Source organism: Planococcus citri, chromosome 4 (genome assembly GCF_950023065.1).
Source record: "Planococcus citri chromosome 4, ihPlaCitr1.1, whole genome shotgun sequence".
NCBI classification, from domain to species: Eukaryota; Metazoa; Arthropoda; class Insecta; order Hemiptera; family Pseudococcidae; genus Planococcus; species Planococcus citri.
The window spans coordinates 29270105-29286972 of record NC_088680.1 but is presented as its reverse complement, the minus strand read 5'-3'; the positions used below and the strand labels follow the sequence as shown (position 1 = coordinate 29286972).

At 34.3% G+C, this 16868-nt stretch overlaps 1 protein-coding gene and 1 non-coding gene across 3 annotated transcripts in view; one reads left to right on the top strand and one right to left on the bottom strand.

The window, feature by feature from the left end:
- Gfrl (Glial cell line-derived neurotrophic family receptor-like) overlaps nt 1-16868 on the bottom strand; it is a 236029-nt gene that overhangs the window by 51081 nt on the left and 168080 nt on the right. For both annotated transcript variants that reach the window (XM_065359936.1, XM_065359937.1), the window contains exons 3-4: nt 7124-7294; nt 3039-3186 (exon numbers count right to left, since the gene is read on the bottom strand). In XM_065359936.1, the coding sequence (XP_065216008.1) occupies nt 3039-3186; nt 7124-7294 (319 nt within the window). The remainder of the gene's footprint in view (nt 1-3038; nt 3187-7123; nt 7295-16868) is intronic.
- Nucleotides 6359-6431, top strand: TRNAK-CUU (transfer RNA lysine (anticodon CUU)). Its single transcript has one exon. It is a non-coding gene; the product is annotated as a tRNA-Lys (tRNA).

The window sequence follows — 16868 nt, the reverse complement described above, 5'->3', positions numbered from 1 at the left end:
CAGTTTTACCAGAAGTTAGTGACTTCTGATGACAGATTTACCGGAAGTTGGTGACTTCTGGTGACATATTCACCAAGGAGTCACCAGATATTCAAAAAAATTTTCAAAAGCTCTGAGGACATTCTTGTGGTTTTTTCACCATCAATTTGGCATAAAAAAGACAAAAACCCCACTTGGTGACTTCTGGTGAATCTGTTATCAAGAAGTCACCATGATTCAACAAGGAGTCACCAGACATTCAAAAATTTCTGGGGTCATAAGAACATTCTCGAGGTCGAGGGTTTTCCACCAACTTAGTGTTAACAAAAACAATAAACCCACTTGGTGACTTCTGGCCAACCTGTCACCAAGATTTCGAATAAAATTTGTCTGTTTTTCTATTTTTCAGTAATGGAACAACAATGTTGTTTCAGACTCCCCCTTCTGAAAAATATTGAATTATTCTTAGGGAAATGAGTCTGGCCTCTTTTGACTAATGTTATCATGCAAAAAATTTAATGAGAATGTTTTTGATAGTCTTTCTCTTCAATCTTGAAAAAGAAGCACAGATTTTTTAGATTATCACAATACACTTACAATTTTTTTTTTTTTTTGCAAGAAGAAAATTAATTATTAATCAGGTAATTTTTTTTCCTGGAACACTCTTTGTTCTGTTTTTCATTAACTGAATAGTTTTTCATATCTCATTGTCTTTTACTTGTCGAATTTTCAATTCGCACAAATTCGCACAATATGAACGTTTCATAAAACCCAAACTGTGAAGAGTTGAGTTCAACAAGAAAAGGGTCACAAAAAAAATTATGTACCTACTAGCCAAATGCAAAGCTGAAAGAGTCACATAGCGATATCCCAAAGAAATACCATCTCTTTTGAATAACTCTGCCCCTTCAAATTCACCACCTGTCAAGCCTTCTTACACTCACACACTTCGAACATCGCACCGCGTAATAAGTTGCCCATTCCGTCATTCGAGAAGGAACCAGATAGTTTGCGAATCACCCTGTATATACGAGTAAAATTTTATGTAAATGCTTTCTCGTGTAACTTAATGCAGTTGAGATTATTAGAAAGTTGGAATACGTTTTGGGCTTGATGAAAGGTGTCAGAGGCAGGATACACAAAGGTTTTGGCAACCAACAGACGTACACCTGCTGATATTAAAGAAAAGATAAATGATTAAAGGTGTTTCCGCACCTTTGCCCAGATGAACAGAGCATCAGGGGTGAGATAGAGAGAAGGAAAAAAAAAACGTTCATATTTTTAGTTTATTTTTCACGCGACTTACGATAGCGTGGATGGTGTTATTTGTCAGTAGGTAGAGACAGAGAGTTGCAGTGGGGTATGGCAAAAAAGCACACCTCGAGTCCGAAATGCTCTCTGATTTCGCTTAACACATGGTAAATATTAATTTACTAGAAACGCGTCGCTGGGGTTACGGGTTTGACAAAGCGCTCGGCCAAATTACCGTTTCTCTCTTCGGATTTAATAGAGTAAAACGATTTTGACAAGGTCGTCCGATCTAATATGAAATATCCTCGTAGCTGACAGATCGTCAACAAGCTTTCATTTCGCTCGGTTACAGCATAGCTGGGTGCTAGGTGTATAATGTATTCAGCGTCAACGCGTGTCAAAAGCACCTTTTAAGCGGCGACTTCGCTCCTCATCTACCAGCACAAACACCATCCAGGTTCGGTATAGGTATGGTCCTTTATTGAGAAAAAAAATTACTCCGTATCTCTCGCTTTCTCTGGCCCAACGAGTAGACCAATATCTCGCTCACTCGTTCGCTTTTCACGTTGATTTGCACATTCGACTCGCTAATCCTGCCAGTCTCTCTTTTCTTCGCGCGCATTTGCATACATAGACAGAAATGTAAATTGTAAATGTACGTTCGCTTTCTTTTCTTCCCATCGCTCCCCAACTCCAGCTCTATTCGTTAGCTAGGTACTGCTATCGTATAAAAAGGATTCGATTATAATATTTTTGCTTTTTTCACCTCCTCGAACCCCCGTTTCCTCGCCTCACTGTTCTGATGTTACTACCCTTTGACTTGTGTACAGCGCATAAAGAATATACTGCGCTAAATTTAAATAATCAATGGTATAGAATTTCCGTTCGGCTCATTATATCGGTGCGACTTCAATTTGAGAGAAACTAGCTTTTTCATCGGTTCAAAATCCACGTGCAAAGACGATTAGGTGAAGGTACTGCGTAGATTTTCAGAAGAAAATTTTTCTTCGATGTCTTAAATTTTATTTCGTTTTGTTTTTCTCAGTTTCTCGAATCAGTTGGTACAAAATTTAGTTGAAAATATCATGATTTTTTTTTTTTTAAGAAAGGAAAAACAGATTGGTACCCCAATAAATTGGGTCCTCAGATGCCAAAGAAGGCCTGTGTGGAATTGAGCCAATAATACTCGTATCAATGCTACATACGAGTATTAAGACATTCTAATGAAACATATTTTCTTAGCTTCAAAATGCAAATATCAACGTGGACCTTTGAAAGAATAAAAATATACGCTTTACAGAACGCCTTCTCGAAACACGAAAGTGTAACCTCAAAAATGACCCATTACTATTTCAATACCTGATTGGCTAGTAGCAAAACATTACATCCCAGTGAAAATATCGATCTGCATTCATCATAAGTATCAGAATATAATATAAATTGCCCAATAAATAAGGTCATTTGATATTTCTAAAACCTAATGATGAATTATTTCGTTCGAAATAAGAGGGGATTCGTGAAAATAATAAAATGAAGACAGAGAAATACTACTACAGGACGTATAACGATTTCTACGCAAACGCATGAACAGAGATGAAGACGTAGTACTCTACTCGTAAAATTGACCTTGAAATGAAACGTATGCTGCTGTTGCTCTGCTGGGTCACCTGGCAGCAACTCATTATACACATTAAACTACCTATTTCGTATTTCAGCTGGTAGATATATCCACTGAACACACATGTATTTTTTTTTCTTTCATAAAATGTACCTACAAAGTAGTAATACAAGAGGGATAGAAAACTTACTGTAATTCTGGTATGCATTTGTCCTCGTCGTTGGTTCTGCAAACGTGTTTAAAATGATCGTAGATTTTCGAACAATTGGCATCTGTTTTACAAATTGAATGAGCGTGCGAGCATGAAACCAATGAATCGATCGGATATGGATCTTTTTCTGAAAATAAATTACAAATTATTATTAATTAATACATTTTTTTTTTTCGTTTTGCAAATAATAATAAACGTACATATAATTCGAAATTAGTCAGTCAGACATCTCAACCTAATGTTACATTAAAAAAATCTAAACAAAATTTGGGAGTCACTGTACCAAAATTTTCTCGTAATATTGAATTCGTAAAATAATAGCGTGGATCGTTCAGAAAAAAATTCAAATTTCATAAATTTTTGGCTATTTTTCACGATTTTTTGAAATTGGTAATATTGACCAAAAAAATTGGCACCACTGTGTTTCAAATTGGATTTCGAAGGCAATAGCATGGGTAATTTTTCCCAAAACAGGTTGGGTATGGGCTAGAGTGAAAACCCATAATTTTTTCGAAAATGTCCCTTCTTGGAGTGCCCATATCTTCCCCCCTCCAGGAGCACTTCAGGAGCTAAAAATTTTTCTAAGCAACTTTTTTTTTTGTTTTTTGGGGAAGGGAGTGTTTATAATTACAAGATTATTACACCCGTAAAGGAGGGGGGGGGGGGGTTAGATTTGGTTTGTGACTTGTGAGGTTGGTGTTTTTTATTAGGGAGATGAATTTTGTATTCAACTTTCAACTTGAAATAAAGGTTTCTACTGAATTTGGTTGAAATCTGCCTAATTTTTTCTCAGCGACTGAACCTAAAAAAAATAATAAGCATGTACTTATGTAAGTAACGATTGTTTCTTTGGTTACTTTGAATGGCAAAGGGAGAAGAGGAAAACGTACCTCTTGGCTCTTTGGTATACCTCTCAAGAATTTTGCTCCAAAAAAGTGAAAACCTTGGCATATTTAGCAAATTATAAAAGAAATTTTTGGGTTATTCAGTTACTATTTTAGTCTTTTTTCCCCACCAAAATCATAAATACCCATAAGACTTGAAAAAAAAAATCAGCAGCCTAAACAAAAAAATGACAATTCTCAAGGTGATTAAAACTGTCCAAAATAGTCCGAATAGTTCAAAATTCCATAAATTGACGGAAAAGTCAAATAACCAGTCAAGTTATTAGGTACCTACCTCAGAAAACATATTTTTGATTATATGTCAAGTACAATAAACAATAACATTTACAAGTCCAATTTTAACATACCTAAGTGGGGATAATGGTATTTTTTGAAGGGGTAACTTTCACATGAGCAAAAAAATGTATTTTTTTGATATTTCACTTTTTTTTTTAGAAAAACCGAGGGTCGAAAAATACCCACCTTTTTTTCACTTATTGTGCCAAAATTCGGTCTCTAGATTTTTTTTTTGATTTAGGGTGCTTATACCTAATTCCAAGATTACCACACCCGCTGGTCAGTGGTCTCTAATTGTGATTGTAAATTTCAAAATATGATTTTTCGAGATAATAATTCATCAGTTTATGCAATTTTTGAACAATCTTGTAGAATTCAAAATCTCCAGGACTTTCAATTTTCCATTTGGGAGGTTGTTTTCTGGGAAAGGGAGGAGAGAAGGCTACCCAAGGAGTTTCCAGGCCATCAAATATCGAAAAATCAACCAAAAGGCAAAATGTCGTCACTGCTAAGCAGTGAAATTTCACTGTTTCAAATTTAGAGAGCACCTTGTAGGACTAGGTAAGTAAATATTTAGGTAGTATTTTTTAAAAAATTTATGCAATTTTTCTGCTTTAAAGGAAACTTTCAAATTATTTACACAAAAGTTCAACTTTCAACTTTTGAAAACTTTGATAATAGTTTTTGAACCAGATTTGAATGCTCATTCGAACTGTGAAATCAGAAGTCTTTAAAGTAGAGTACTTCTGGAAATTGCACAAACAAAAAGAGCCCCACATCCGAAAAATTTTTGAAAAAAATCGAAAGACATGAGTTCAAAACCTTGGTGGAACTGACATGGAATGACCATTGACCCTACATCTAATATAGGTAACTATTTTGAAAAATAAATTCAAGAAAGAGGAAACCAGTTGATTTCCAGATCAGGGGACGTCTAATTTTCCATTTCATTAGGTAGATAAGTATAGGTAGCGTAATTTTTTTTAAACAATTAAAATGCAAAAAATAAAAATTGGTACAAAAATCTGGCAAAGTAAATATGTAATTGATGATTTTCTTTTTTGGACCAAGAAAATGAAATGTTTTTCGAATAACACTTGGATATGAAATAGTTTGCATTTGATCGAAATGTCAAAAAATTTTAAGCAATAAAAAATCCATTTCGAAAAACTTGAAAGTAATTTAGAAAACAGTGAATAATTTGAATAAAAAATTCAAAAATTACTAAAATTATTGGAGAAAATTTACGTCAAATTAAAAAAATTACAAGTGAGAATTCAAACATGTAGTGTCTCTGCTCATTCGATTATATTCCGGGAGGAAGGGTGAGGTGGGGTAATGAGCGTAACTCTGAAAAATAGAAAACCAGCAACTTTTCACTTCTTCTCCTCTCCATTCATCCATCTAACATTTTTTAATTGAGTAATAAAAAATCCATTTCGAAAAACTTGAAAATAATTTAGAAAATCGTGAATAATTTGAATAGAAAATTCAAAAATTACTAAAATTGGAGAAAATTTACGTCAAATTAAAAAAATTACAAGTGAGAATTCAAACATGTAGTGTCACTGCTCATTCGATTATATTCCGGGAGGAAGGGTGAGGTGGGGTAATGAGCGTAACCCTGGAAAATAGAAAACCAGCAACTTTTCACTTCCTCTCCTCCCCATTCATCCATCCAACATTTTTTTCAAAAATAACGACCTGTAATATGTACAGCTTATTAGGACATGAAGTATGTAGGTATATAAAATCCAAAATACCTAGATAAATGCTTTCAGAAGGGAGTTAACGAAGAAGAAACTCAGAAACTGAATCACTGATTGTAACAATAAATAAGACAGTGATGAGGATAATGAATAAAATAAATGGTAAAATACATATTAATAATGTTCTTCAAAATTCATGATTAACATGAGCCACGAAGATTGTGAGTAATTCGGACGTGAAATAAACTTCAAAGCTAATTCATTATCATAACTCGATATCTTGTTAAATACAATAAAGAACACCTAAAAAAAACACCTCATCATGAAAAAAACACGTGTTTTTAACAAATAACACTCGATCACACGTAGCCAACGTTGGACAACCCGTTTACGGACCCCTTTTCAAGCAGCCCGGCTAGCTCAGTCGGTAGAGCATGAGACTCTTAATCTCAGGGTCGTGGGTTCGAGCCCCACGTTGGGCGAAAAATTTTTATACTTTTTTTCCATTCGATATTCATCCGTTCCATTCCTCGAACACAACCCTATTTTTAAAAAAAAATTCTCTCAAACCATTCTTATTTTATTTTACATTAAAACTTGAAAGTGACCACGAGCCAAAACACACCTATAATACCAGGTACCTACTCGTATTCCATTCTTTCACACAATTCTGTAGAGGTTATAAAAACACATAAATCTCGATCACGAGAAATCGTAGGTAGGTAGGTAGGTAGGTACTTGGTTACGCAAGCGTATCAATTTTAATTACTACTTCTATTCAACCTCATCGGGTAGGTCTTGGTCTATAGGTATATTCGCGTGATTCGATGCATTTATACGAATTACGTATAGTAACCAATGTAATAAAAAAAATTCGTTACTGCGATAAGGTACCCAGTATTTACTATACATATAAACAAACATACCGTGGGTATTTTTTTTTCTAAAGAAAATAAAATTAGTTAATTTTATTGCACAGCAACGACACGAGGCGACGTCATTTATCTACCATCACGTAGTCCTAATACAGTAGTAGGTAGTCACATATTACTACGAGTAGAATATAAGTTGAACGTGGAAACAATTTAGCACTTTTATACAATATGGTATTACGTTGAAATGTGTCTGACTGGTCTGACATACACACGTCCTTCGGCTGGATAAAAAGACTTACCTCGTCGTTGAGCGAAAAGGCACGGATGGTCAAATAAAAAAGTACGAAAGCTGTTACATTTCTGGTCTAATTGTGGCTCTCGACATAAGCAGGTAGGATTGAAAAAAGGAAACGTCTGGAGTGTTTTTAGAGCTGCTTGACATTTAGTTACCGTTACAGTTGAACATGATACTGAAACAAAAAAACAACACCGAGTTACACTTTAATCGATAGCTTCAGATTTATACACATAAGTATACACAGAATAATCTAGAATAACTACAACGTGGTCAGATAAACGAAGGTGTGTGAGTCGATTTTTCCAAAGTTGTTTTCAGCCTCCTATTTTCAGTGGTAAGAAATAATAAGATATCATTATCACAATTCTACCAGCCCCTTGGGAACATGAGGTAGCCTCAAAATACAGGGGTTTCAAACACTTTTAGCTCGATGTAGAGTATTTCGCGATCAAATTACCTATGCAAAATTTTGAATTGACCAAAACAATTTTCAATCAACCAAAATGGAAAAATTGTTGGTCCTAAATGAGGCTTTAAAATTTCAAAAATGATTTAAAAATTATCATATACTTAACGATTTCTAAGAAGCTCATGAAATATTTTTAATTTTTTGATACATACATATGTACGTAGCTGCAATAATGTCTAAAAAAATTGGCACTACTGCATTCTAAAATATCTCGAAAATAAATTTAATGTGGAACTGTGGTACCTACATATTTTTCCATTTTTCCCAAAACAGGTTGGGTAGCAACAGGAGCGAAAAAAACCACAATTTCTTCGAAAATGGCCCCCTCCTTGAGGGCTTATTTGCTCCAAGGGCACATCTGAAGTTGAAATTTTTCTGAGAAATTTTCAACTAAAATCGTGGTCTCTGTTAGAGTTGGTCAAAATCCGCTTTTTAGGGGAGGGGGTGATCCACCATAAGGTACATATTACGTGTTTGGTTTCAGATGTGTCCAAAATACACAATTTTCAGTGTTTTTTGGGATCTTGTTTAAAAATGTTGATGAATATAGAATTAACAATTTAGATCTGGTTTCAAAGATCTTAATGACAGTAGTTTTTGAGCACCCGTTAGACATATTATGTAGGTAGAGGTACCTACTCTTGAATATGTTTGAAGTGTAGTGGTTGCTATTATTAGATTTCTAAAATCACCAAACAGATTCACGACATATACTTTTCCTACACGCCATGTCATGTCACCCACAACTTCCACATCAAGTCGTTACACATCCTCCAATCCCATAACATCTCGTCATGTTTCATTTGACAGAATTACAAGAAGAAAATGCTGCTAATAATGCGGTAATAATAATGACGAAAGGCTTAGCGCCATCGCTACCTCTGCACAGTGCACACATATTGGCGTTCTCCAAAGTAGGTACCAGTAAGTATAGTTGATGAAATTTTATTATAAATTGTCGACAAAACAGCCAACAGGCAAAGATTAAAGCGTCGTCGGAAGTTTTCATAGAAGATGAAATTAAATAAAAGTTGAAACCTTACTAACATGCGCTTGACATTATAAAGGGTGTTTCGAGATACGACGACAACGATAACGCTTTGGAAAACCCGCAGCAGCATAAGTATAAGAAAAGAAAGAGGAGAAAAAAAACCTGCCAGAGTGTGAGAAGGGAGACACATGCGAAAACCCGCAGAAGTATTTTTGATTACGAACTAGGTTTTGGAAAATTGGCAAAACGATAGACGAATCGAGGAGTGGTATCAAACAAAGTTAAATAAGTTTCGAGTTCACCTTTGGGAAAGTATACTATACACGTACCTATACTGTAGTCAAGGTCTAATTCACGAATGCAGTCGGTTATACCTACTTTGCGGGTAGGGTACCTACAAACACAAACATACACCTTACAACCTTACATAAACGACCTTAGGGTATTTTAAAAGAGGAGTTGATACATTTATACACATTGAACGATATGTTGTCTATACGATGTTATATGTATTTTTTTTTTCAGCCAACTGTAATCTGAGCTCAACTTTGGTGCCACGTGCGATTCTCTGTAATTGCTGACCTTGTCTGCTCAACTCTGCATTTTGGGTTTGGGTAGTGCAAAGAGTTTAATTATCTTGGATGAAAAAGTGTGGGATGAACAGAGTCCGGATAATTGGACAAGTTGCCATTTTCGTACCAAACCTTTCCTTTTTCGAAAGACCATATAGCCTATGCAAGAAGTACCAATTAGACTAGAAAATTTTGCACAGAAAGAAAATGCCTGCAAGAAAATTAAAAATAAAGTGTATAGGTACGTACTTATGTATTTTGCCTATTTTTTTTTAAAATCCCAAATTCTCGAAATGAATGATTAAGCTGTTACACAACTGAGGGAAAGTTCCTTTCTAGCCCACAATTCAGGGTGTCCACTCATTTCTCCGTCTTTTCCAGGTTTTCCAGACCAATTTCTCCAATTTTCCAGATTCTTGAAAAATGAATAACACGTACGATCAGGTGGGAGTTGGGGGGGGGGGTGTCAAATTTTTTCGAACATCATGATCTCCAAATATCGTTAATGGATGTAAGGTAAACCCGGGTAAGATGGTCAACAGGGTAAGATGGCCAGGTGGCCATTGCTCGAATATGGGACGGCAAATCACGCTGCAAAAAATATATCTTATTTCTCGTAACAAAAGAACTTACCAGACATAAACATTTATTTCAGTACTTCATTTGTGTCTGTTTGAGAAGTGTTAATGACATTTCAAGGCTGATTTTTTAGCAAAAAAAGAATTTCAGATTTTCATTTTGCAAAAAAAAAACATATTAAACGAAGTTATGTATAAGTAAATATTCCATATATCATTCGAAACCTAGAACTCTCAGCTTCATTTGTATATAAAGCTTTAGTCATTTTAAGACTTCATAGAGTCACCAGAATCAAAATGACCGCGTCATTTGGCAAAGATGGCCAAGGGAAAGATGGCCATATGCTTTACCTGTTAAATTCACGCTAAAAATGAATTAATTGATCTAGTACATGTCTCTGTGATCGTAATACATGTCTTTGTGTAATTTTACAGCTATAAAAAGGGAAAATCCTGTAAAAATAAGACAGATTATGATAAATGTTTGGAATCTGTACCCCATTTAGGGTAAAATGGCCACCTCGCTGTAAAAATGATTAAAATTGCAGATAAATTAACAAAATGCAAGTTTCTGAAGTTTTTATTAAATTTAAATATGTATAGGTAATAAAAACCTTTGAAACTTGATTTTGTTAATTTACTTATTTGCATTTTCAATCATTTTCTATGGGGTGGCCATCTTTCCAGGGTACTTTTTTGAAAACCCAAAAATCAACTTTTCTAATTTTTTTTTTTCACCAAACCACTTTTTAATTAATAGTACTTGTAGAAGTTGTGCCCTTTTTTTCAAGCATGGCTGTGTGCTCAATAAAGTGGCCTTTATTTAAACTTAGTGGGAAACATTTTTTTTGGTTTTTTAGTGAGAAAAATCAAGATTTTAATGTGCTGAGCTCAATCGATGGTAAGTATCGAAATTTTTAAAAAAAGAGGCGTTCTGTTAAAAGAACAAAAATTGTAGCCTAAGATAGGTAAATAATTCGCTTTCAAGCTTAGACACAATGGAAGAACATCATTTTTCAGAAACTTTTTAAAATTTTTATTTGAACCCTCAAACATCTTTCATTGGAACTTGAAACGTATGATGAACTGGACAGAATACTGAACTGAATACTGAAATTTTATTTTATTTCAATACTAAAATTTTATTTTATTTTATTTCAATACTGAAATTTTATTTTATGTTTTTATTAATTCATTCCTTTATCCAGTCTTTCTGTCTTTCCATCTGTTGATCTTTTTGTCTTTTACCGACTTTGCCGTGAAACGGAAAGTCAAGGTATTGTATTTGTCATGATGGTTGAGGATTTGGGTGGGGGTGGGTTTTCTTGACGTTTTGGAGTGTGCTGATCACGATAAGACGTATGGCGCAACACGAGATAAGTTTATATATATATAGATTTATATATAGGTATATCAATTTATGTATAAATTTGTGTCACGCTGAACTCAAAAGCTCCGAACTTTAAGTCGAAACTGATGATGGCAAAATATTGCTTTGATACTGAACTAGAGAAATTTTTAATTTGGTCGAAATCGATTCAGCCGTTTACGAGATATGAACGTTTAAGTGTGTTTCAACGTTATGGATAAGCAGAAATTTGTGTAAACCCTTATATCTCGCAAACGGCTCACCCCCAATAAACAGACGGGGTGGTTAAGGTGTGTAGGTTGCAGATTGGTGCGCCGGAGGTCGGGTGTTCGAATCCCGCGCGAGTCAAGAGGAGAAAATTTTTTATTGATTTTTTTGTTAATTTTTTTGTTTAATTTTATCCGTCCAAAATTTTTTTGCCATAAAAAATCAAAATTTTTCAAAAATTTCTAGTGTAATTTTTGTTTCAACAAAAAACATTAAGTTTTTGGTAAATAGCCAGTAAATTTTGATAATTTTTTTTTTTTTGGTGAATTAATAGTACATAATTTTTAGTAAATAAAATGATTAGTTATTTTTGGTGAATTACTCGTAATTAAAGTTGGTCAAAAATTTTGGTAATTAAATTGCTTGGGTAATTTTTGTTTTGGTAAATTAATGGCGTAATTTTTAGTGGTAAATTGGTATTCCAATTGGTAAATTTTGGTAAATTGCTGGGGTAATTTTCAGTTTTCCAATAAAGTTGGTTGAAAATTTAGGTAAATTACTGGGGTAATTTTTGGTGAATTGGTAAATATTAAATTGCTGTGGTAATTTTTGGTATTGTTAAATTAGTGGGGTAATTTATTTTGTTGAATTGGTATCAACCTTTGGAAGTAAATTACTGGGGTAATAAAAAATTGGTAAATTAGTGGGGTAATGTCTGGTAAATTACTGAGGTAAATGTTGGTAAATTGCTGGGGTTATTTTTTTTTTGTTGGTAAATTGGTAAAAACTTATGGCAGTAAATTACTGGGGTAATTAAAATAAAAGATGGTAAAAAATTGGTAAATTAGTGAGGAAATGTCTGGTAAATTACTGAGGTAAATGTTGGTAAATTGCTGGGGTTATTTTTGGTAAATTGGTAAATTTTGGTAAATTGGTAAATTTTGGTAAATTGGTATGAATTTTGGTAAATTAGTATAAATTTTGGTAAATTGGTTAATTTTGGTAAATTTTGGTAAATTGGTAAATTTTGGTAAATTGGTAAATTTTGGTAAATTGGTAAATTTTGGTAAGTTGGTAAATTTCGGTAAATTGGTGAATTTTGAGGTAATGTCTGGTAAATTACTGAGGTAAATGTTGGTAAATTGCTGGGGGTTATTTAGAGCAAAGTCGGTTGATCTTGCGTACTGCGCAAGATGTTTTTTGTCTTTTCGTCTTTTCATCTATCCTCTCATCCATCTTTTCGTCTATTTGTCTATGTGCCTATTTGTCTTTTCATGTATCAGGCCGGGCGGTAGCACGGCGAGGGGGTTGGGAAAAAGAACGTCGCCGCTACCGCAACGCCTACTCTTCTGAGACCAACAAACGCGAAAATGAGTAGGTACCTTTCGATCTCAAAAACGATCGCACCAATTTTCAAGTTGAATATGTCATTTTGAAGATCTTGACGAGCTTATCAACATACCAAAATTTGAACGTTGTGCGTTTAATACCAAAAGTGCACGAGATCTTCAAACATGTCGTTTTTTCACCGTTTTTTTTCCTCAAGTTTCTTCAATACACTTTTCAGAAAATCTGCTGGGTGAAATTCGATGAAATTTTGCATGATGGTGTATTTATACACAATTCAGGTCGCTACGAAGGGATTTTTTGAAAAACGAATTCTAACCACTTTTTTACCCAATTTGAAATTTTCAAACGCTCATTATTCAGAAAGTATTTTTGCAAGTGAGCTAAAACGTACAAAAGGCACTTCTCTATAGCTTTAGTAATCTATATGCCGAATTTCATTATAAATGATTGAGTTTAAAAGTCTGTAGCTTCGTTCAATTAACTCAAACCAACGTCAACTTATTTATGTATCAATCAGAATGGCTGTTATATTCGAAACATACGTTGCATTCGGCGTTGTATGGAGTTGAAATGCGCGGTCATCAACGCAGCCTCAGTGGCTGCGTGACTTAAGCTTCCGCTTACTACGCAGGAGGTCCTCGGTTCGAATCCCGCCTGTACCAAGGTGAAAATTTTTTTTCAAGTTGATTTTTTTTCAAGTAATTATTTTTTTTTAATTGAAAAATTGTTATCATTGCGTTTAATATTCTTGAATTTTAACCTAGAAAATTGGTTCTGCTTTTTTTTTTAATCTAAAAAAAAAATAATTTAAAAAATGAAGAAAATTAAAATGTTACCATGTTAGAAAGTTGAAATTTTGTGTGTAAATTCATTTCAGACAATTCAAATCAATTGGAAATAGTTTCATACCATTTTGAGTAGTTCTGGAGCCTCCAACAGGTTTTTGAATGTTGGAATTTTGACAAATAAATAAATGAATAACATGCACTAGAAAAAAATCTTCAGAAGAGAATATTGAACCCCCGCCTCCACAAGTTTTGTAAGGAAACCATGTTTGAGTAAAAGTGAATGCAAATCTAACCCAATATTTTGTTCATAAAGACTTCAGAAAAAATTGGTGATATCCCCCAAAAAAGTACCTCACGGTAAAAAAAAAGGGGGTTTGAAAAAGAACGCGCGAGGAAGGTTCATCGCCATTGCAAAAAAAAACTTCAAAAAAATCTCCATAATACAACTGGAAAATATCCAAAAAAAATAACCCAAAACAAAAAATTACTGATATCTACATTGCAGGGAGTTGGACAATGATTGGTGGTACCTACTTACCTGCCTACGTACCTACTTCAGAGTTCGCAAATAAATAATGAACAAAAATTTGCCAACTTCCGCCCACTTCTTTAGACAACAAGGTAGCTTCCATTTCCAGTATCCATGATCAAATTTGATTTGATTAGACTTTGTTAGAAAGTGAGCGGAAGTTGGCAAATTTTTGTTCATTATTTATTTGCGAACTCTGAAGTAGGTACGTAGGCAGGTAAGTAGGTACCACCAATCATTGTCCAACTCCCTGCAATGTAGATATCAGTAATTTTTTGTTTTGGGTTATTTTTTTTGGATATTTTCCAGTTGTATTATGGAGATTTTTTTGAAGTTTTTTTTTGCAATGGCGATGAACCTTCCTCGCGCGTTCTTTTTCAAACCCCCTTTTTTTTACCGTGAGTTCTTGTATTCTTGTATTCGTCTTTTCTATGTTAAATGGCCCGAGTGAAGCAAGGGCAAAAGCTCTGGAAAGTTTACAATTCCAAAAAAAGGATGACTTCATAAAGAAATATATTATTTTAATTAATGTCAACGTTGCTCAAATTTAATCAATATGTAGATATTTTTTTGAAATTCCAGGACTCCTACATTTTTTTCCGAAAAAAGTGACTTCAGTAACCTAAAACGCTCAAAAAAGTAACCAAAAATAACCAAAAAAGTGACAAAACATACCTAGGCAATACATTTTTAATGCAAAAAAAATTATCAAAATAACAGAACTTTTCATTTTTAATTAAAAATCGAAAAATGAAACTCTATAGAAACTTGTTTATTGGAAAAGAGTGGAAGTTCTCGGATGCAAAAAACAACACAATTCTTAGCATCTTTTTCGCAAAAAAAAAAAGAAAAGAAATTCTTGACAATTAATGCTAAAAGCGAGACTTTTTCCTATTTTTGAGAGAAAACGAGACTTCCACAACAATTTCAGTAAAAGGCAGGGCTCCCCAACCATTTTTATCAAAAAAACGAAACATTTTGGCGCCTAAGAGCGAGATTTATTAATGATACTCATAACTGATAAGTTGATAAAATGCAAGACTTTCTGGGAATTTGGCAATTTATGACAAAACCGACCAGCAAAAAAATTGCCTGAGCAAAGTGAAGGTGAATTTTTGCATTATGAGAAATGGAAAAATCTGTTTGAAGTAACCTTTCACAAAATCCCCTGACTTTTGAGTAAAAAATGCTGCAAATTTCCAAAATTCCCTGACTTTCCCAGGTTTTTCAGGCTCGTGGACACCCTGCCTTAAAATACACTAAAAGCCAAAATTTCAGATGCTGAAATTCACTTCTCAATTTTCGGCGAATTTTTAAAAATTCAAATTTGAGCCAAAAATACCAGAAAAATCAAAATGTTACCTTTAGCTAGAAAAATGGAATTGGGTTTGTATCCTATTTTCAACCTCTCGAGTCGATTGGTAATGGTTTTGAGTCGTTCTAGAGCCTCCAGTGGATTTCAGAATTCTCCAGTTTTCGAAAAAAGGCTGTACATCTTCATTTTCTCTGGTGATTATTTTTTTTCTAAATAATAAAAATTCGCTGGAGACTTAAGAACGATTTGAAACGATCACCAATGGACTATAGGGAGGTCAAAAATGAGATACAAACCGAATTTCAGCTTTTTTCGTTCGTTCGTTCGGAGAATCCGAAAATTCGCTGGAGGCTGCAGAATGGCTCTAAACCATCACCAATCGATTCGAAAAGTGGAAAATAAGATACCAAGTGAATTCCAATTTTCTAGGTCGATTTTGGTGGAAAATGATTTTTTCTAATTTTTGACCCCAAATTTCAATTTTCAAAAAATCTCCAAAAATCAAAAATGAATTTTAGCACGTGACCTCTCCGGCTGAACAATTTTTAGGCTGGTCAGAATTCCTACTTCTCTTGTCAAGTGTTTTTTAGGTAAGTTTAGCAAAAAAAATCGCACCCATTGGATAAAGGGGTTCATATTATGCATTATGCACACCTATTAACCAAAATTACGAGGCCGAATACGATATGATCAAAATAGCAAATTGATTTTATCCTCACTTTCCCTCATGTACCTAGCTATCTACATACTACCTACCTAATCGAGTGCGTGTTTGTTTCTCAACTTCCATCCAGCAAATGGAAAATTCTTATTTTCGCAGAATTTTCCACTATATACTGTCACGAACGATGAGACCGTATGTTTCTCCATTTCTTCAACCCTCGTTTTGTCTATATCTGTGCCCTGTGCATCCACGTACCCTATCGTTCGTTAACCGCGCCATCATCCGCGTCCAGTCAACCAGTGAATAAGACAAAACGATAGGAAAGAATTTTCTCAACGGTTGTCTGTTCTCTTTCTCAGTCTCTGCGTCTTTTTACGTATCCCCCCTCCCCCCAGCCACAGCCTTTCGATAAAGCCTTTGCCAATACATACTACGTTGGAATGATTCGTATAAAACGAAATGTAAATTTCTATAAATTCTTTCGAGTCAATCGAGTGGAGAGGAATTCTCTCTTCTTGTTCGTTCCTTTTTTCCGCAATTTCGTTGCCATGCTGTGCTAGTCGAATTTCGTACACAAACTTCCTCTTTCTATCTTCGTTCATCTTCGATTCGTTAATTTTTTCGCATTGAAAAAGGATCGTTCTTTGGGGACGTTTTTTTCTTCTTTGGTTGTTCGGTTTGAATACGACGACAACGGCGCGACTGTGGTACCTAAGATAAATGTTGTTGGTTTGCTGCAGTGAGATGTGTGTTGTATAACGATAGGTATACGACAGAGTCTTGTGGCCATTTTAAAGACCATTTCAATTCGTGAACTTTTTTTCAGTAATACTTTTATTTTGAGAAAAATACTTGAGATTAGAAATATGGCATATTTTTCAATTTGAAGGTTAGAATTTGAATATCTGGACCTT